This window comes from Homalodisca vitripennis, chromosome 3, assembly GCF_021130785.1.
Source record: "Homalodisca vitripennis isolate AUS2020 chromosome 3, UT_GWSS_2.1, whole genome shotgun sequence".
Classification (NCBI taxonomy): domain Eukaryota; kingdom Metazoa; phylum Arthropoda; class Insecta; order Hemiptera; family Cicadellidae; genus Homalodisca; species Homalodisca vitripennis.
The window spans coordinates 109,137,989-109,161,892 of NC_060209.1; the positions used below are offsets into that span (position 1 = coordinate 109,137,989).

Here is a 23,904-nt window from a genome sequence, read left to right on the forward strand (position 1 = left end):
ACTTTGTTTCTTGGCGCCTCATATGAGCTGATATCTGTTAATTTCTTTGACAGTGGTTGACAGTAAAGCGGTAACCAAGTGATGACGTGCCGGTTGAACACGTAGCAGCCCAGTAATGACGGGAGGCACTATTATCACATTAACGATTTAGCTTCTGTGTTGTACTGTATGTGCACATATCTACTGTGACTTTTGATTATCTAATTTTAACACAGAAATTTGGTTCTTTTTAATTGCCCAAAGAGGAGTAAAGTTATGGACCAACCAATATTTTTAGAGTTTGCTTGAAATTTAAAAACTAATAGGTAACCAATTGTTATCTATGTAGGTAAAAATTATTATTTAATTTTGTTATGAGCATCAAATTTTGAGATTTTAGCACAAAAAAATCTCTGGTTTTAAGGGTATCATAAGGTATAATATAATAAGATATTTATGATGATTTTACAAGGTCTCTGTTATGGCCCCTAAACAGCGGTAGCCTTGGCATAAGTACATATCTAATGCATTATATATCATTAACTAAATTATAACCAAAACTCAACTAAACCTTTTAATAATCTCATTCTGTGTGCCTTTTTCAAGTATTTAAGTCACATCGACAACATTGATATTCATGAATTAACACTTTTTCTATAACAACCATGTTTTAATAAATAAATTTACTCTATGTCTTCAAGGAAAGGCACATTTTTATTTTATACAGATGTAAACCATTATACCGCCAAACTTAAATGCTCAATCTGTTATCAGTATTATAGTTAAGAGATTATAAGTTTTCTAGCATGAACTATAAACAAATGTTAAAATTTTGTAGTTTATTTTTGTGTATATTATATTGCTATAATTACTTGTGACGTTCATGTTATAGATATATTGATAACGATTAATATATTTACATTATTAAATGCTGTAAGATAATCTGTTATCTGCTATGTTCTCATGAAATAATACATCGAGTTTTACATATTTTGAATTCATACATACATACATCAGTTATAACTTGCGGAAATTTTGTAGTTTTATAACAATTTTTTTTAATTTTAAATGAGATCAATTTATTATTTTCAGTATTTAGGGTTACGAAAGCCATTGTAAAAATTTCAATGAAATAATAAATTTTTTGTTGCGGAACCATGAAAATGTTAAATTTGCCATATCGAAATTTTCTCATAGCATCGTGAATTTTCTAAGCTATGAAACAGCGCTTGTGAAAATACTACGGTATTATCAGTTGTGCTAAATTTCTTTTCACTCGTTCCGTGAAAGTTATCTGTGATGCGCAGACACCATTACAGCAGTCGCTATGTTTTATTGTGATTTAACACTCGCAATAAACCTAAGGACCCATAACTTTGCCAGCTTGCTTCTTCTATCTCTTTTATTGGTATAACTAATTCGCAGATAAAATATTTTTGGGGCCTTATTTTTTGCCTTTATTTTCTTTTGCCGGACAATTAGGTAGAATTTAAACATGCAAGCAAAATAACATCTTATATAACTAATAACAGGCCATTGACGCTAAAAACTAAGGATGCAGATAACAGGCGGTCATGCATAACTTAACCTAATAAAAACTATAAAACTTAACAATCAATAAATACATAAAAACTAGTCAATAATTAAAACATGCAATAAAATGTAATAAATAAGTTAACAATACAATAATAGTCAATAAGTAAGTTTAATAAATAAAATTGGGACAGTTGATTCGACGACTAACCCACGTACTGCCGGATGCCTGTCACATGCTCCACGTAGATATCCCGGCTCCATCTGATGGCCTCGGAGACGCAGCGCCGGGCCAGGGCAGCACCCCTGCGGCGGTCAACTCCCAGGCGGCTGAGGGTGGTCCAGTTGGCGGAATCCCAGGCGCCTAGGGACCCCACCACGAAGGCGTCTACAGTTGTGCGGTAGCCCCCAGCCGAGAGCAGTCGCGCCACAGGAGCGTACTTCTCCGTCTTCCTCTCCCTGGCCGTCGTCACCGACTGCCCAACCGTCTTCATAGGGCACCGTGACGTCGACTACACGTACAATCTTGTTTCTCCGGTCGATCGTCACGATGTCCGGTCGGCAACTGGCCACCTCCTCCGGGACCTCCACGTCTGGCACCAGCTCCTGGAACGGCACCCTCTTGTCCAGACGAGTCTCCTCCTGAGGGTGCCCACAGATCTCCGATGTCAGAAGTTCCAGGATGGCGTCGTGTCGTCTCGTTATGACAGGCATCATAGGAAGGCAATGGCATAACACGTGGGCAGTCGTCTCATCAAATCTACCACATCTTCTGCAGCGGCGGTCTTCATTGCCCCACCTCCTACACCCGTTCAGTGGCAAGGTGTTGAGCCTGGCCCGGTGAATGAACCTCCAGTCGGCGAATCGGGTGTGGCGGCCTCCGCGCATCATGTGATTGGAGGTAGGGCAAGTCGTCACGACTCGAGCCACCCTGCCTTGGTCCGGCTTCGCGGCAAGGGTAGCCCGGCCGTGGAGCTGCAGTGCACGTCGCAGTGCCGAAGCCAAGGACCTCCGGCTCCTCCCGTCCACGGTGATTGGCCGCCTCCCACCAGGCATCGTGAGCTGGAATGAACGCCGCTCCTCACTCCACCCCCACCGGAGCGTGGGCAGTCGCTTGGAGAGGCGGTTTCTCGCCGTCCGGGCCGCAGAGAAGGTGGTGGTCACGTTGGAGTTCCCCGCCACGTCCCCGTTGAGGTAGTTGACGAGTAGTCCAACGTCAACCCGGGCAGCAGAGCGATGCCCAGCAGAAACGGCTAGGCCCTCCAGGGCAAGACGGGAGATCTTCGGGTCAGGTGAGGTCAGGAGCCGGAACGCATGCCCTACCGCGGCTAGATCGGCTTGATCGGCGATAGGGAGCAAACCCGCGCCGCCCCACGATGGTGGGAGCTCGACCAGCTCCACGCTGGCTCGCGAGGGGAGGCCGAGTGTGTCCTCTTGCCTTCCGCCCTCATCAAGGAGTCCAGCCCCTTCAGGGAGGTCTTCTTGATCCTCGCCGTCCTGAGGTTGAAATCCAGCTGGGGGACTATGAATGTCCTGACCGCGTCCAACTTTTGCCATGGCGCGAGCCCACTGGCAAAAAATTTTAGCTGTCTCCTCCTCCAGTCTGGCAATGGTGGCCACCGGGGTCTGGTCACCTCTCATCCCAGTGGGCACACACCAAGGTGGTCATAAGTTTCTCCTTCCTCAAGGACGCGGAGGGGGGAGCCGTAGATGGTGAATGCGGTTTGCCCTCACGGTTCTGCCGGCGACATGAAGTGTCGCACACTTCTTAGGCTTGAACCTGAGGCCAACCCAGGTCGCCGCGGAAGAAACGGAGTCCAGCAGGGCCTGAAGTGAGGCCTCTGACTTAGCCACGATGGCCAGGTCATCGGCATAGGCCAGTACGCTGACCCGCTCCCCATGCAGCGACACACCGTGCTCCCCCTCCAAGGCGAGTATTGGGCGGATTAGGGTTACTCCATAACAAGGTTGAATAGTACCGGAGACAGAGGACAGCCCTGGCGGACTCCAGCCTGGAAGGAGATGGCTGGAGGACCCCACCAGAGTGCCTGATGGTCGTGGCACTCCCCTCGTAGAGATCCTTAATTAGGGCCAGCTGAGCCTCCCGTGAGGCCCGCACTCCGTAATGCCGCCACAACAGCAGAGTGAGGGACACTCCCGAAGGCATTAGCCAGGTCGAGCCATGCTACACATAGTTCCCCCCACCCCGTCGTCGTGCCTCAGCCAACAGCTCCTGGAGCACAAAAATTATGCTCCAAGCAGCCCTCAGACGCAGTAAACCCCTTCTGCGCCCAAGATAAGAGGCGATTGTCCGACATCCACGATGAGAGGCGATGAGCCAATACACTGCAGAACAGCTTGCCTGCAGTGTCTGACAGCGCGATGGGCCGCCAGTTAGTGGATCTCATCGGGGGCCCCCCTTCTTGTGAATCAACACCGTGGATGAGACCTTCCACGACGGCGGGAAGCGCCCGGCCGCCAAACAGATGTTGAAGATGGCGAGAGAGCACGTGACCAGACGAGTCACGGCGGCGCCAGATGCCATATTTGACACCATCCGGGCCCGGAGCGGTATTGGCGGTTCTCCGGAGCATCTTCGCTACTTCCCTCGGCTCGGTCCGGTCTAGTAGCGGGGGCGGGGAAGCCGCAGCGGGAATCGTGCAGCCAGGGGGAGGCTCAACGGCACAGCCCACCTTCGCCGAGTAAGACGAGGTAAAATAAGCCATGATGGCTTCCTCCGCGAATGGAACAGCTCGGCGAGGAGGCCTCTAGAACCTCCCTCATGGCTCGCTTGGGGGCAGTCCGATATATAAATTTTGAATGCGCGCCGCCTCGCGCACATCGCGGTCGCCGTCGCGGCGCGGACGCCGGGGTCTAGACGGTCGAGTACCCCCCGGCCGCGGCTGTCGCGAGGGGTTCGGTGCCGGCGACAGTGAGGTCACCAGTTCCTCCAGAGTGGCCAAGAAGGCGGCCCACTCCATGCCCAGGGGGAAATCTGGCAAGCCACTCTCTCTGCCATTGGGTCAAATTCTCCCTCGGCGAAACGGGAGGGTCCGTTGGCGAGGGGGGGGGCCCCAGGTGGGGACGGCGGAGGGGGGGACCCTGGCAGTAGGCCCGATCTCTCGGCGATAGACCGAGTGGTGGAGTCACCGGGAGCGACAAGGCGCCGGGTGGAGACCGCACTGGGAGCGGAGGTGAGATGCTCTCCACAGAGCTTACCGATGCGCCCATGCGGCCGCGACGCCGCATGGCGCCTCTATCTGTATCACTATAAATGTCAGAATTGCACAGTTCTCAATTGTTCAGTATTAGTATTTACTGTAAACATGATTAAATATGTAGACCCAACATGCCCGTTTAATTAAAAACAGTGTAGTTAAATTCACAATTAATTGTTCATTTCTTCTTCACTTTTGTGAGCTACAGCCCGAGTAAGTACCTTTCAAAACTAAAAGGTACTGTGTTTAATCTGTGAATACAAAATTAAAACTTGAAAACATAACCAAGTGTCGCTGCTTGGTATGTCATCAAATTTAATTATTTATTCTAGCACATATATTCTTCATATATTCTTCATTTATCTAATTAATGATTTTAAAACACAAGTAAGCTTTAACTGTATCAAAAACAACTAATCTAGCTATAGTCTTATATTATTATTTTTTTATATACAAAGGAAATGACGATCCTCTTACAGGCGTCATGATGCTCGTCCTCATGGGAATATCCTGTGCTAGGATCTTATGAAACAGAATAAGAAAGAAATTAGAAGCAGTACACGACCGATGTTAATGGTAAAAGTGTGTTATGGCCACAGATAGAATTTAATTAAAATTACATGTTCATATGTCAGATCATTACATTTCTTATTTCAGAACTACACACATAATTGGCAAAGCTTTAGCGAAGGCTATTATTTTGTGGAGGTGGAAAAATATAGTCCCTGTCATTCTGTCTACAGGTCTGTCTGTCCAGATGATATCTCGAAAACTAAGTGACTTATAGACATGAAATTTTGCATAAAGCTTCATTTATACATGTGGAAAACTGAGTTTAATAATGGTGCATGTCACTCCGTGGCATTTGGCTATGCGTTGAGCGAATCTAAATAAATAAACTTGTGCAATTATATGAGATTTTAACAAGTGACATTTTAATCATAGATTAAAAAAGAAATATAATAGATTGGAGTCAACGTTAAAATTCTTTGATAATATTCTCTTAATTCATACAATCCTTGACAACTTACGTAAAGCGCGTTTCATCAACTGCGACCACCTCTTCTGAAGTAGTAAAAAGAACGTTGTAATGATAGTTATATCAAATTTAAAAAGTAGTTTTTCACCTGCTCAGATTTTACAAGGAATCCTGAAATAATTTGTAAAATCCATCAATGCAGTGGACGTGACAGTCAAGACAAGTTCCTTTACACTCATTGTGACCAAAATAATAACATGAAATACAACTGTTACCCGACAGATGACACGGAAAAATTTCCATATCTTTACATCTTCTAAAATTGCGTAATTTAACTAATAATGCCAGGAAACAACATATATAACTAATTAACTAATCTTTAGTTAAGGCTGTCACTTGAGAGGCTGAACAGATTTTATTTATGTATATCTATCAATCTGTCTGTCCATACAATATCTCGAAAACGATATTAATAACCGAAAAGATTCATTTATAAATGAGAATACAGAGTCTGAGAATACAGAGTCTGATGATTGTTCATGTAATTCCATGGTATTTACTATCGAGTTAATTTTACTTTGATATAATGGACAACCAAAATCGTAACGAGAAAGTAGCAGAAAATATAAGTGTACACACAAACTACACTGCGTACGTTATACGAGTATGTATTTAAATATGTGAAGTTTTTATTCATAGAGTAAAACGAAAAAATATAGTGAACCCAATGTTAAAATTGTTAAATGTCAATGTTAAAAACAAGATTTGTTTTCAGTCCACTCGCTTTGTAGTACTACCCTCACTAGCTCACCAGAACTTTGATTACCTGAACATTACTACGAAATGTAGTAGGATATCTTGGGAAACATTGCACGTAGACCACTGGGTGGTCTGGACCACTAATTAATATGTAGATTATAGCCCGTTAAAATTATTTCTATGCTACTTAATGGCTACAGCATTCATGCATTAAATAATTGAGTTTTACAGTTTCTGTTTTATATAGCAACATTTATTTAATACTAAACTACAGTATATAAACTATATTGGATATACATATCTTCGCATATTATTAATTTTATATTGTTAGTATTGAAACTGAAACTCTGGTTTCATACTTGACTGGCTCCAAAGCTTGTATAAGAGTTAGTTCACCCGAATCTTGTCTCTTACGCCGAGAAAGCAAAAAAGTAAATTGTTTGGACTTTTTAAGGTAGGTAGTTCAGTTAACTAAAATTGTTCAGGATTTGTATAAGTGTTTCGAGCACCTGTAGGCTATAAAACACTGGTTAGCTGATAAAAAAACACGTGAACACACACACACACACACACACACACACAAGTTGAGAACAATGGAATTATCAGGTTCTATGGAATTATTTCAATTTATTACTGACTAGCTGATTTGTTTACGTTTGTAAACAGCACATTTGTATTATATTAGATAAAAATATTCATACTAATACACCGACAGATTAACTTTCCAGTTCAATACTCACCTCTGTAAATTCCAAGGTTTAAATGGAATGGAATGGAGGATAACGGTTTGATGTAAGTCACTTTCAAGTTGCAGATTTACCTCAATTTTATGAGTGGGTAGATGGTGGAAGCGAGTACAGAAAGAATTTATACCTTCACTACATGCTTTACGTATTCTCTCACATCATCTTCATATCAACATATGATATGTATAATGAATGAATATAAGAAAAGTATAGAACTACAATAACACGTATGATTTGATAATTTTGTTTTTGTGCTGAAACAGAAACATTCTTATACTCATAATAATTGTATTGGGAATTGTTATTCTATAGGAGAATATCTCTACCCACGTCACTGGGCTATTGTCTCGCTGCTACCATTGTCAAATGCTGTAGGCTCGTTTTAACCATCGACTTTTATTTTATTATATAAAACTATACAAAAGCCCTTTATTATTAGAGTCTATATCCTTTCACCTCTATTGCTATTATAGTATTTTATTATTTTCTGTTCCTTATGCTAGGAATAATATCAAGCTACGTGTTATAAGTACCGTAACTAATTACTGCATCCAGGAACACTATAGATTTATTGGCCCTCGGAAAATGAACAACGTATTTAATAAAGTCTATTGATTACCACCACTGTAGTGGGAACGTGATGCCTGCATTGTTACTAAGGTTTTAGTGTTATATGTGTACTAATATTAGCTTCTATCTCTTCGTATATCCATCAGTCACTGATAAGTTCCATTCTACTTTGTCAAAAAAGTCGTTTTGAAACTTTAAATACATACATTCACAGTTTATTTATTAATGTTAGCTTCGTAATAAACTGATTCACAATAATAATTGGACTTTAAGTTAAAAGAGAAATAGTTTAGTCCCTAGAGTCAGAGAATAAAACATTTTGTACGTAGGAAATAAATCGGGTTTCTATGCAATATTCCATGATATTGGACAGAATGGCTTCAATGATATAAGTAACACTAGAAATATGTTCGGCCAATGTGGAGGAGTAATAAATTGAAAGCCAGTAGTCTTTTGGTGAAATCGCATAAAATATAATATTATGGAGCCCTATGACGATTTTTAAAAGGAATTAGGCATTTTTAAGTGTGTAATATTATAGTTTCTAGGTAAAGAGGGGCAGAGGTAAAGAAAAATTGCACATGGCTAATTTAGCACGCCTAAGAGCACCTTTGGATCGAATGAATTATATTTCTGTCACCACAGTTGAGTTAATCCAGTTAACAATCCTACTCCAGTAAATAAATGTATACTTCCATTACGTACTTTCATATACCTCTTGGTGTTTAGTTAGATGACGTAAAAATCATACAGTTTATTACTTTGGGCCCCTTATACGGTATTTGTCACTTCCTTATTTTCAAATTGAATACTCTTTAAAATTTAATTGAGGTATGATTTAGATAATATACCATACACGCGTATTTTCTGCATTGGCATATAAATTATTTCATAAAACTTTTGTTCAATATTATGTTCTTTAAATTTGGCTGTAAACATTTTCCAACGCGTATAATCATCTGACATAGAGTGTATTCTGTGTTCTCTTCGCTGTATATTCATGATGGATCAAGTTTTGTCTTTGACTGATGAGATTAACTACTGTAAAGTGGATAAGCCAGCTGATTTACTAAGTACTAATAGCAGGAAATGTAAGCAGAGAGTGACATCAGCATAAATTTATATTGATAAAAGTTGATACTTTATTTGCAGTTATTGATTTCCAAATAATTCGTGATATTATATATTGTATTACACTTTTTTTATAAAATAAAAATGCACACATTAATCTAATTGGAAAATACTCTTAAGTAAATAAGTTTTCTCACAAATATATAATTTTTTATTAGAGTACCTCCGACTATTAACATAATTATTAGTAACATATAGAAATATTTTTCTCAGAGCACACTCCTCCGAAATAAATGATTAGCGTTCATATAAATTTGCTTTCCTAAAATTTATCTATACGTAATGTAAAATTATCTAGAATAATAGCATTATTATTATATCACAGTTATTTAAAAGTGTGGTGTGTTCCAATTAAAACCTTCAAGTGCAACGAACTTATATTTTGTTAGTTAAGTTTTGGATTGTGTTTTGGGGCTGGTGTGTTTCCACACAAAACATAATTCACAGCAACCTATTAAAACGCAAACCTATTCACTTTACATATTAAAACGCTTACAAAAATTAACAATACATACGAATATATATATATATATATATACATATATATATATATATATATATATATATATATAATCTATTTCATAAAATTTTGTTGTTTGTCAGAAGTTACACACAGTACAGAAAACGTGTGTTCAGATTTGTATACGTTCAATATCTGTTTCTCCCTACTTAGTGCACTTTTTTACACATATTAAATTTGGAATTTTAAAAATTGAAAAGAAAAGATGGTTATTTAATTGGTTGTTTATTACTATACATTATAGAATACGAAATATGACGAACTCCTATAGTTTCCTTAAAAAACATTTTAGCGTTTGCATGTTTAAATTTGAAACACATTTTCAAAACTTTACACTGTATATATTGAAGGATGGTTAAGACAGACACATCAATATTACAAATTATTTACTTTAAAATACAAATAAGTTAAATCCTACTGTGTTTTTAATCTAAATTTGTGTACACTTTATTTAGATATTTTTGTAGAGGAAAACGAGGTTAACAGGCGACCTTAAGGATTACAATAATTTAGGAATTAATGAATTTTGAAATTCTAAATGTTTAAAAAAACAATACTTTTATAAATTGTTTTTTTTACAAGTATTCCAAACAGTATTGTTTTTAATAATATTTAGTAGCATTTTAAAATGTTTCAGTTCCTCAAAGAGTCTTCAATGTTAAATTATTTTATACAACTTTTGTAGACGTAAAAACATTTTTCCTCAAATTGTTATTGGGTTACATGACAATGTTAATTTATTTACTTTTGAACCACACGTATTTTAACCTTAACAAAAATTCACTTCCTATAGGACAATTTAGTACGATACTTTTTAATTAAAATATAACTTTTTGGTTATATTTTGCTATTTAACTTGCACCTTAATGGTATTTTGTAGTAAGCAGTTTTATTGACAATAGACAAACATAAATCCCAAGTTTTAATTGTTTTTCACCATTTTATAAGCTGTAAGAAAACAAGGAAACAATATTTTAGTGGAACAAGAAGTGAATAAATATGCAAAAGCTTGTTAGGGAGGCTGATTAAAATGGAAGCTGCGAGACAGCCCAGGTACAGCGTACTTCAAGCTGACAGTGGTATTAGAATACGGTAGCTAACATGTACATTCGTTCCAGTGTTTCCTTTACATCTGTTGTGTTGTTATTGCACTTACATACTTGGGTTAAGGTGTGATATAGTATATTTAAATTAGGCATTTGTTATTTTTTAAATTTTACTATATGAAGTAATAAGTTTATATGAAACTATATGACAAATTGTGTATTGCAAGTGTAAATTTTCAGATATCAATAAATCTGGTATAAGAAGTCTTGTAGAAAAAAATATGACTTAGTATTTCAGTATTAAATCATTTATAGGATAAGTAAGTAAACATGTTTATATTTTAATAATGTATATTCCTACAGTTTATACCACGCATTTTATTGTTTCATTCAGAGATCTTTGATAATATGCAATGGATCTTCTTAGTCTGATAAATCTTCATTGATCAATAGATTTATTTTTGGTAGCCATAATAATACAGTTATTTTAGAGTTCATCAAATATTTTCAAACTGCAGGTTAAATAAATAAATACATACGTAAAATGGACTAGATTGTTTTAAAATTATGCTAAGTAACTGTATAGCATAGTAATGTTTGCAATAGAGATTTCTTTAATTTGGGAATATATTTAAAATTTACAATCGTATATAGTACTTCAAACTTTAACATAATTTATTAAATTAGTTATTTCAGAACACAATGGCTGAGAACAGAAAACCTTTCAGGGGTGATAGAATAATATACCGGTTGAGGCAAACCAGCCGTGCAGTGTGTATAGCGGGAGAACAGTTTGGTTATTGTCATAAAACAAAGTTTCGCCATAAAACAACCATGGGGAGTCCATTGAAAATATGTTGTACAGAGTGTTCCAGAACTAAGATTCGAGCGTTAGAGTTTAAACAATTTTTAAATGTAAAGATAGATAAAAAAAATCATAGATCATTTTAAAGGTCTTGGTAAAAAAGAACTCATTGGCGAAAAGTCACTTATCTCAATAATTTACAAAATAGTGGCAGTCTTTTTTTAAAAATATTGAAATATACGGAACAACCTGCATTTTTATCCATTAGAGTTTAGATTATTATGATTACAATGTATTCCTTTACAATAAACTCAGCTACATTCTGATATGCAACATTACTACATTTAAAAAAATCGAAATATTTAAATAGCAAAATTTAAATTTTTGTATATCATTTTGAATTTCTCATTAAGATGAACAAAATGTGTGATTTAACATTTTTTTTATTTTCCAATGCTTTTTTAAAAAATAAGCAGCAATCTGTTTCTTACTTAATTTTTTTTTCAATGTTTTTATAGTGATACATTAGCCATTAATATAATTTGTACATGAAAAAATGTTTACATTATAATTAAAACAAAAACCCTTTTTCCCCCACCCCCCCCCCCCCCCACCCCCCCCCCCCCCCACCCCCCCCCCCCCCCACCCCCCCCCCCCCCCACCCCCCCCCCCCCCCACCCCCCCCCCCCCAGGTTTACTCTAATTCCTTGTTCCCTTTTGGTTTATAGCTTGTAATAAAGTGCTTGTAATAATAACTAAAGCAGGTAACTAAGGATTCACCGATTGAGATTCATCAACCTATAGCCTCGAACAGATTCACACTAATTGTAATTTCAGCTAATTCTACTCGCTAGACATACAAATACAGCACAACTTTACAAACTGAGAAATTATAATATAATCCATATGCATTTTTGATATGATTAGACTCATAAGTACCAAAACTGCGTTCTGAGACGATGCCACAAATATTCCGAGAAATACCAGACTTTAAAGAATAGTCTCTTTTTTTGCTGAGCATTAGCACTACTCAAGAGTCTTGTAAAAATTATATTCCTACCTGTCTGTATGTCCGCATGATATCTCGAAAAACAACTGACCTTCATTTTTATATAAACTACAATGATTCAATGATAAGGCATGTCACTCAATAGAATTTGGCTGAGCGTTTTACACCGTCTATAAATAGAAAAAACTATTAAAAGAAAAAACCTGAAACATGAATTTAACAGTTTATATATTATTATAGGTAGCATAATTAACTCAACACAAACACAACCTAGTATTTTGGTGACTTATGTGTGACGTAGAGTAAAATGAAGTTGTTTAAAACTTTTATTATTTAAAAACTGCTATGAAATTCAACTAACACGTTTATTTAACATGTGGCAAGATATATTGAGAAATTTGAGGACTTTAATTTTGGATGAAACTTAATTTATACATAGAAACATATGAGTTCTACGATGCTTAAAGTCCAACCATGGAAATTGACTCAGTCATAGAGGCCTATCACTAATTCGCTAACAAAATTTCGTCTTACGTGACGGGAGATGTGCTTACGTCTTTCCTCTGTAATTACCTGACTGTCAATTTATCCATAGGATACTTCAAGAACAACAAGAACTGGAGTTGAAATGTCATATGCAACTTCAGTAAAGCCAGCCACGCGAAACGTGGTATAGTGTACTTCTACCTTATAAATTTACACATGCAAACGGAATCTGTAAAACGAGATCACACCAGGAAAATATAGCTTGGCTCATTTCTCATTCATAGGTCACTTCCCAAGTCTTGGCAACTAATAAACCTCAAAGCATGTTGCCAAAAATCTTTCGTGCACGGTTTATATACTTTTGTTATTACAGCATGTGATACCGACATGGCGTCATGACTATTCATTGTTTAGATTATAGTAAAAAGGTATTAATAACAGTATGTTTATGTATTACAAACTATAAATATGTACAATTAAGGCACGATTTATAATAATAATAAACTTAACTATAAAGTACAATTTGTTAATTATACTGTTTTAAATTATAAGAAGAGTATATATATATATATATGTTTATAGTACTGAAAAAGTTTCGTAACTTGATTTTGAAAAAAACTTTCAGGAATCCAGGGTACACTTAGGGTATTTCAAAATAAGGGCATATAATGTAGCATTTAAAACTTGATTGCATTTAAAATAATTCTATTGTAGTTTAAATTTTACAAAATAATTTTTGCACGAAGATTACACAATTTGGAGTTTCCTGCTTTGCAACTTTATGCAATTTGGTAGTTTATCCGACGCAGATTGTATTCTATTACGGAAAAGTTATTTTTTGTAGACAATCTATTGTATTGATATCCTTCAAAATTTAACCGCTTGTTATATTTGTAGAGTTGTAAATTTTTAACTTGTCTTGATCTACCACAGAGCGTGGGTTGTCTTACAGCTTCTGGTTCTTAATGAGTAAAGTTATTGTATAATAGCTTAGAGAGATCGACTTGAGACGGATAAAGGCTAAACTTAAGTGTGAGATTTAGGTCATAGGGAAGATGCTGATGATATCGCTGACACTTTAGTGATCGCGTGGGAAATCTTAGCTAATAATATAATACCATCTCAGTATCGCTCCCTACTGAAATTAGTTTCTGCAGTATTTCAAAAAGGCGGTTCAATTATTTTTTCAGTGATTTCCGATGCCACATAATCTTTCCCGTGATATCTTGGTCTGTCTTTCAAAATAATATGTAGGATACACTGAATCCAATCCTTCTCAACAGAATCTATTTTCTAATCTAAATTCACATTTAATCTTGTAAAAGAAGTTCTGATTAACGTCTTAAGTGCATTTCCCTAAAACCCTTATAGACCTAGAACACTGTCTAATTTCCATCTGAAATCATCATAGCTTTTTACTAACTTAACTTTCCCGTTCTATCAATTCACGTTGGATGTCAAGTGACAATGGTGAATATTTAAGGACATGTAAGTATTTTGTTTCCTTAGCAATGCGATTTATCACAAAAATGAGAATTTTGACTTCAATAGTCCAAATGGATCGGACCATAGTTGGATCTGATACTGTCTGATAACTGTCCAGAAAAAGTTATTTCGTAAATAACAAAATTCTTGTCATAATATTCCCTATTACAACGGGATTGGGTACTAATGTAGGTGAACATTTGCTGCTCGTTTAAAACAGTTCTGTAACCATTTTTTAAACCAAACGATTTTGATCTATACACCTATGCAACGCTAACTCTGCCCCTGAACTGAGTGATTAAAACGCTTAAACAAGGTGTATTAATGGAGAATATCTCTTTTTCCAATTTTATCATAACACACAAATTTCCTATGTACTAGGCGTTTGAAAATCTACATTGAGAGCTTTTATATTTTTACGGTTTACTCTGACCTGGATTGTAGTGATTAGTCCCGACTAGCGAAAAAATGGCCTTTGCTTTTTTAGTTGCTAAAATCTATACTATCAGAACTTACTATCATCATGACACGATCGAATAACCACTTTACCTTATTGATACTAGCAGCAGGCCTGCAGAGCTGCTTGTGGTCGGATGTATAATATCCACATTTATAGTTATAGTGTGAGTAAGCGGACAAGAACCTCATATGTCTAGATCTGTATTAATAATAATAACAGTTTTTATAGCTGGCAGTTTATCAATGTTGTCTCTCCTATTGCTGGAAAAGATGAAAATATATTGTTAAACTAAATTATCTTATGGACAAAACACGATGGCGAAGCCTAATGTTGTTTAAATACATTTTCGAAGTTAAGTAACTCCCAACATATTCTTTAGGATTTTTTCTATGAAATTTAATTATTATAATCAAAAACACTAAAATTGACTTAGTTGACCCTTAAATGAGGACGCTGACTAAGAAACAATAAAGTCGGTAGACTTGGGTCAATATTAACTTTAGACAATGAAACTAAAAAGATTGCAGTTAAAATGAATCATGCCTAAGGAAATTGAAGATAGGTAGAAACGAATTCTGCTATACAACAGGACAACCACTTTAAAAAAAATCGTGACGGGATTAGCCATGTATCGAGAGAATTAACATTTAAACAACGTGTTCCCGTCAGAAGAACTTCATCACAAGTTTAGCCCTTTGAAGTCTGGCAAATTAAAGTCATTACAGATAATTTTATTAGTATGTAAAAATTACAATAATTTATATATTAAAATAGGAGTCTCACAAAAAGAGCTACTCTATGAATAGAAAAAATATTAATTTTAATTCCGTGCAAAGTGCGCGTGGTATTTACTGGTACGTGGATGGTTAGCTACAAGTACAATAAAAAAGAGATTAGTACTAGTGCCAATTTGGCTAGCATGTCGTCAAAAATTTAGTTACAAAAATATCAGAAAAATACTAATAGCTAGTATTGAGGGATAGGGTTGTGTAATATATATGAAAATAAAAAAGATACATTAAAGGTAGATATTTAAAGAATAACTTAGGACTAATTAGGTAAAGTAGATTTGCAGAGTCCGAAGTATTTATAAAGGTTAAAGGATTTAAAAGGAAGAACAAAAGTAACAAGCTTGTATTCAACCTTGCAAACAATATAAATGATGTTCAAATTTGTTCAAACAACTCAGTATCCTTTGATCCTTGACGTTACATTCGCTTGCTTGAAGTTTTATTTGAGTTCAGAGAACCTTTGTGTTTACAACGGACGGTCGACATGCTCATGAAAAATCTTGGACAGCATGAGATAACATTTTTAATTATATGGTATAAGGTTTGGTTCAAGTTGTACAAATATCGTATGCTAAACTATGCGACATATTAAAGAAAACTGTAAAGTTATATAATTATCATTTAATGTTATTTTATTAACAAAACGTGTTTGCTTTGCCAACACTTGAATGGGGATTGGTCACTTGTTGGGTATTTTGCGTGAATCAGTCTCGATTACCCTAGATAAGCCTCACCTTTAGCGTACACCTTTCCTATACGTTTTTACACATGAAATATGGAAAAAACCGGAAATATGTTGAACTATAAATAATAATATCATACTTTCTCTCACTGATAAAGGCATCTCAGACACAACTGCTAAACCGAAAACTAGGAGTTTGGCACAGATAATATACTTATATCGGCCCACAGCTGTCTCACGGACCACATAGTCACGCATGTTTCCATTGACCAGTCTTTCACAGTTAGGTATTTGAAGGCATTACTGCTTTTTTGTAACAGGAAGGGAAAAATTGAAAAATGTGAATTTTAAGTTTAGCTCCAGTTGTCCTTCCTCTTAGTGGAAATCTGGAGACATGTTCCTCTGAAGATATCCAAAAAAAGTCGATGACGAAGAAGCTCAAAACGAACTCTTTCCTTCGTTTCGACATCACAGATATCCAGACTGCAACATATAAAATATAATGTAATACAGTATAGAGAAATAGGCATTCTCATTGGGAAGAAAATTTTATTTTTTTAACCTTCTTAATGCTTTGCATTGTTATAAACGTGTAACTAGTATATTAAAATTAATATGTATTTAGATTAAAAATGTAGCTCGTAACCGTTTATTATAGCACATATATTTTAAATTTATATGGAGCAAATACTTTATAAATTAAACAACTTTTCGGAAATACTTGCTTTATTCCGAAATTTAAGTTCACACCAAAAGTTTACAAAGTTTACAAACTTTTGATTCAATTTTTCTTCAAATTTCACTCAATCGAACAAATCTAATTAAGAGTCTGATTAAAAGGTATTAAAATTAAAATTAAACTAAAAATGTATACTTCTCCAAAAATGGTTTAAATTAACAAAACAAAATAAAAAGTTCTCTTCTCAAAATACTCAAAATTAATATAACACAAAACTTGATATTTTACTTTATGACCAAAATTTAATTCACAATACTTCAAAAATTGAATTAAATTTTCAGACTCTGAAAGATGGGAAACTTTAGAAATTTTTAATTACAGTATTATAAAATAAAAGATATTAACTATACACTGGTACGGGGACTTACTACTTTGAAGATTACGGAGGGCAAAATCGAAAATAAAACGCACTAAAAATTTAAAATACTTGAAATTGAATTTACCCGCGATAAATAATTACTCTAAAATCCCAACTATTGGGTTAGAAAAAGAAATTCAGCATCTAACTCGACCGGTACAACCTTCTCTCTTCGAATCGCCAAGACTGGACTGACCGCTTGTCTCTCTCTCCAGGCTTGCCGGGTCGGAACGTAGACCGATCAGCTGATTACCGGTCCAACTAAACAAACAATGTCCACGCACCGCGTCTAGTTAACAGGAGCCTACTTCCTACCGCGATTCAGCATAAAGAATTAGAACTATGGTACATATTAGTAATATATGGCGTTTATTAACATCTTATATATAATCAGATTAAACCCTTTGTATTATTATTTAAAATATTTGTTGATAACAAATGCGCATTACAAACAGATCCAATTTTTTATATAATAAAATGAGTAGTACCAATTTTCAACGCCATACACTGAGGGGTGTGTACTCGTAGCGAGCTGGGCTTGGTATGGAAATGTTTACATTTTAATGGATATACCAGCTAGCAATAATCTTCTCAGGACACAGGCGTACCAACTATTAAGTCTAGTTTTTTTCCGTGATCTTTAACCTTCTATTACACAGTTATATCTTATGCTTTGAAAACGTAGACCCACATTCAATTAGGTCGAAACTAGTCTTCGGCTGTGAAGTAAACACTCATTGATCAACAAATCTAAGAAATAAATATTCTATATTTAAATTAGAATTAAAGGTTCAGTGGGAATTTTACGTGTGTTTATCAGACAATCGCCTTATTATTGGCCAATTTCTTTGTTGTTCAATAGAATTTTGAACTTTACTAATGTAAATTCAGTATAAAGTTTGTACTGATTTTAGGTTTTATGAAAAACTAATTTTTAATTGATATATATTTGGATATAAGTTATAATATTTCAACTTCCAATAAGTAAGGTGATTATTGATGAAAAATTGGCCTATTATTAGAGAGTGTAATGAAAATTATATTTGAAGTAATATAATTCAGATTTAAAAACTACAAAATAGCTTGAAATAAACGGACACGTTTGAAATAAATATTGAATTTTTTATTATTATATAATCATTTGATATGTTTTTTTTTAATTATTACCTATTCCAAATATTTTAAGGGTAACACACGCTAATAATCTTGTTCTTCACGATTCCAAAAAATAAGATGTGGAATTTTTACACATAAAATTTACATTTTAAGTGTTTATTTCAATTCTATCTTTTAGCTACAATTAATTGTGTTTGGATTCCAAAAACGTTAGAACCACTTATGTTTCGTATTGTGTTATTGGAATTAAATTGTGAATTGTTAATTTTGATGCTAATATTAGTTGCTCATATTTGTAGTGAAGCAATCCTTAGTGGTGTTTGCTAAGCCCTTAGGGGAAAAGAGTCTTCTCAATGTTGGCTATTACTTTGTTTCAAAGTTGTGTAGGAGGGTTGAAAGGACCTATCCTGGAAGGCTGCGATATATATTACAACTCACAAGAGAGTTTTTGTGGATAAAGATTTGACGAAACAAAATATTGGTTGGATTTACGCTCCATTTATCAAAGGCTTATTTTATGGCTATTCGTTCCCAAGAGACTTCTCCAAACGGATCAAAGTTTTTGCCAACAAATCTGTACCTCTTTATAAAACAAATCATAAATGTTTCAAGCATATACGATGTACAAACAAGATATTAACAAAGCCAACCTAATTAACCTAATAAAACATATTTAAAAGTCTATTTAAATAATGTAATTTGTATTAATATTTAGTGATGGCTTGTTTTAACAGTCATTAATTTAAGTTTGCCTAATTGGTCTTACATAGCAGGTGTTTAACAAATGGGAGCAGATCTACTAAGTTAAAGGAAAGCAATGACTCATCATCTGACTCAAAAGCAATGACTCAATCATGTTAGATTGAGTTATATATTAGATTGAGTACTAATTTTAATCCTAATTGAGTGGTTGGGTATGCGAAGCAATAATAATTAGAATTACTTTAATTGTCGAAATTAACCGTTATTGAGTAAAGAGATCATCATTCTAACACAGAATAGAAAATAAGTACACTAAATATCAATTTTGATATCGTAATTGGTTCAATTCTACATTTCACATTTTCTGTGACAAATATTAAGTACATATGTAGAGTTCTGTGGACTTATTTAAGAGTTATTGATCTGTAAGGTGCATTTTTCCTCTGTGAACTTCAAATGAAAAATCTGTAATAGAAATAGTTGCTGAGTAACATTTGTCTAAATGTAACTATGGGATTGAAGCAAAATCATTAATTAACTGTTTTTATTCTATTTTATATCTACATCCAAACACGCACTCACCTAGAAATATATATATATATATATATATATATATATATATATATATATATATATATATATATATAATAATGTATTTAATTAATTAGTTTATAACTATTACATTTAATTGATATTAGATTGACCTATTAGATCAATTAGATTACCTAGGGATGTCTACAATTAATTAACACAAAGCTTAACCGTATAAATATTTGATATTAGTTAAATACTTATTAATATTTGTAGAGATTGATTGTATTGCCATTAAAATGTGCTATAAATTACTTATTAATTTTTAAAATTTACAAACCACCGCACAAACAATTAGTCACACTTTCTGGTTTTCATTCACAGTTGTAGGGTTGTAACTATAAATACTAGTAAAAACAATGTGTTTAAAAAAAATAACAATATTAATGACACATAGATATTTGCACGCTAATTAGTAGATGGTGGATGTTTTTTGGTTGAATACGACAATTCAGTAACAGAATTCTGTTGAACGAAATATGGTACTTGCAAAACATTTTCTACTGATTACAATATAATAATATATACTGTACACAGTTTATCAATGAACTTTCAAAACTAAAATTCTGTTGTTTTTAGTGTAAGTCAACTTAAAAAAGTGTCTTCTATTTTGTCAATATTATAAACTCAAACTAAAATTTAACCTCAAAATAAACAATAAAAATGAACTAGAGAGTATATTTTACACGGTAACAGTAAATATTTAAATTAAAAGTAATTATTTTTTGCGTAGTAATAATAGTTACTTGGAGGTTTATGTGTGGTGCTGTTCATTTGTAAAACATTTATTTAAATGACCAAGTCAACTCTTTGAACTGTCTCAAAAAAACCATTTTTGCAGAGTCGATATTGGAGCGAGTATTTATTATCTCTTATTCAGCTGAAGACTGGTTTAATCCCGGAAATTGCGAGGATTTGGCTCCAGGTTGTCACAAACTCACATAGCTCACATAAACTCTTGTGAAGTCTGGGCTTGGTTTCCGTTTCTTCCAAGTAGCAAACGAAAAATCTTATCAACTCTTCTTAGTTGCTTTGACTTTCTTAGTTTTTCATCTCAGAGAACAAGTATTTGATTATGCGTTTGCTTAAATGAAACACTCGGCAAATATTGAATCTACTTAACATTTATTTATTTTAATATTTACAAACTTAAAACTAGGCTGGCCTTAAATGAAATAATTATATATAAAACTGTTAAAATACCACTATTAACTATATTGTCTATCTATTTAAATACTTATCCATTTAACTACAGACATGATAATTTACTGACACAGTCAATAATTAATAACACTTCAAACTGTCACGATCAGGAGTAGTAACACTATTTAACGCGTGATGCTTGAAGCAGCTTCCACCGACGAATCACCTGTTTCTTCGTAGTCCTGCACAGACTCTTCTGTTGCGATCCTTGTCTCCCTAGTTGTTGGATCTATTTTCCCTTTATTGGTTTCAACTCAAGGTTAGGGATGGTCATGGTGGCTCCGGTGACTGTAAGGTGTTGGCTTCCTATTCACCAAATTATTGATATAGAGACTGTTCGCGCTCCCAGCTAACAATGCTACTACTGCCTTTGTACCTGAGGGTTTCTTTCAGTCCACGAGTCGCCGGTTGGCCCTCTCCATCACCTCAGTTTACTTGTTTTTTCTTTTCCTTGATCACCTCAACTCTTATTTCGGAGATCCCCATTCTCTCGCACAGGCAAAAAACCTTAATGCATTGATTGCTTGATAATGGAAGTACGTAAATGGAAGTTACGTTATACTAGTGCTCTAGACATTCCTCATTATGCATTACGCATCTCTAACAACACTCCCTTTTTGTATCCTTTAGAGTTAGAAGAACTCGATTATCAGACGGTGGAGTTACATTAGGTTTCATTTATCAGAGATGATATGAATTTGTTATAAACTGAGTATAACTGCCAGTTAATGATCAAATATTGCATTAAGTCAACTACATATAAAATTTAATTCAACAAAGGAAATGGCTGACAACAATGGGCTGGACCAACATTAACTTTCCTGCAGAATAAAACCTTCAGATAAACTGGGAAAAAGCGGATTAATTGGATTATAGCTATTACGTGGAAATAAAATTACATAACAAATTTCATGTTTATAGCTTAAAATTTCTTACAGAGGCAGTATTTTGTAGATAGTTTGAGTGAGCTCATTAGCCAATCTTAAGCAATAAAACGTTTCACGATAACGATATTTCAAGTTTGGGCAAAATTTTCTCGACTATTTCACAAGTAAAATAAAAATTAGCAATTTTCATAAAATTTATTACTAATAATTCTTTGATAACTTTTCAGGTTTCAAGTTGTGGCCGTTTAAAATTATAGATCTATACAATCGAACAGTTTTAGGCGAATAGAAACATAATTTAGAATTGGGTTTTATTGCAAAGAAATTTAAATGTAAAGATTATTGTGAAAATTTTTGATTAATTAGGTTTCATAATTATGGAATGCTTGAAAGTGTTACGTTATACTAAAATGCTAACATTGAGGGTTATTTGTTTCATCAGTTTTTTGCGAATCAAACATCTAAACTAATAAAGCATCTTCAGTTCCACATTTAGAGATGATAGCTTTATATGGAATCTACCTTTCTTCAGACTGATACTTTTAATTCCTTTCAAAAATAGTTGACGATCGCCTTATTTCTCGGTTGAAATTCCTTTATTGATTTCGGGAAAAAACAGGTCAACTGCTTATACAATACAGATCTGCTCTCGGCTCTGGACTATTATATTACAAACAAATATGCAAGAGTAGTATTATAAATCTACACGAGTTTAACTGTCAGTTTAATCGTTCGCGGCGCGCGGAATCACTGCTTTGACCAAGGGGGTACGAGTACTCAAAAAGGCTGAGTAACCCTGTACTGCACAAAATTCCGCTCTGTATATAAAAAGTAATTAAAATTGTATCTGGATGAACTGTCGATTCCAGCCACTATTTTACTACATTACGCGTAAAAGTTATGTATGACTTTGCGTGTACTGGCATTCATATTAATTTCGTCATCAAATATTTCTTAAATCTTATTTTTCGTCATAGACTTATATAAAGCAAATTTTGAAGATACCGTACATTTACATCGAAATATCTTTTGATATTTTACGCTATATAATTTTGGTTATTCAAAAAAGTGATTTACTTCATATTAATTGGTTCTTAAAAACGAGATATCTTCCGTGACTATGTAACTAAATATAAATACATAAAGTGTTGAAGCTTTAAAATTAGCCTTCAATGTGATCATTCAAGGTTATTTCTCTACAACCGTTTCTTAATTAGTCATGTTATGCCAGAATGGATGCTCACAATCTTACTTGGTGTGGATGGAGTCTTACGCACAGGCAAAAAATTCTTAATACATTGATTTCTTGATAACGGAGGAGTAAATAGTGTTGTAGATATTCCTCATTATGCATTATGCATGTCTAATAACACTTTTTTTGTACTCTTTAGAAGTAGAAGAACTCGATTATCAGACGGTGACGGTGGAGTTACATTAGGTTTCATTTATCAGTGATGAAACCTAACTAAGTAGTAACTGCTAAGATTTATGGAGGTTAATGATCAAATATTGCATTAAGTCAACTACATATAAAATTTACTTCAACTAAGGAAAGGACTGACAACAATTGTCTGGGCCAAATGTATCTGTCCTGCACAATAAAACTCAGATAAATTAAGAAAAGCAGATAAGCAGATTATAGCTTTCTACCACTGTCTGAAGATCGTCGTTATAAGCTCGAAATATTGTAACTATTCTCAATGAATGCATAGTCTTCTGATAAAGATATTAAAGAAACCTTTTTTTTATTGGGATACAATTTTACAAATATTAAAATTAGCCTAATTGATGCGTAACCCCAGTTTTGGAATCATAAATCGTATTTTGGATCAATAGATTCAGAGTGAAAGCTAGAATCGCAAAAAAAATCTACAAAAGTAGTCAAATAATTGTACTTCCATATCGATCGCATCAACCAAGTATATCCACATATTCATATAGACTGCTTTATACCTGACGTTTACATACATATATTATATTATGCCACTCAAATTAAGTGTCTAAAGTAGTTAACAGCTTAACAAAATCTGTTTATATGTGCTTATTATATGTTTATTGTAAAATACAAATAAACAATATAAATACATTAATTATTTTAACGGGTTGCGA

At 34.7% G+C, this 23,904-nt stretch overlaps 2 protein-coding genes across 2 annotated transcripts; both read right to left on the reverse strand.

The window, feature by feature from the left end:
* Positions 1-1,718: 1,718 nt before the first annotated feature.
* Positions 1,719-3,153, reverse strand: LOC124358313. The gene is made up of 2 exons (XM_046810611.1): positions 2,035-3,153; positions 1,719-1,988 (listed from the first exon to the last, which is right to left on the reverse strand). Exons 1-2 carry the CDS (start codon positions 3,151-3,153, stop codon positions 1,719-1,721), a joined length of 1,389 nt encoding a protein of 462 aa, XP_046666567.1.
* A 578-nt stretch (positions 3,154-3,731) lies between these two features.
* On the reverse strand, positions 3,732-4,238 carry LOC124358314. The gene has a single exon (XM_046810612.1). It carries the CDS (start codon positions 4,236-4,238, stop codon positions 3,732-3,734), a length of 507 nt encoding a protein of 168 aa, XP_046666568.1.
* Positions 4,239-23,904: the final 19,666 nt, after the last annotated feature.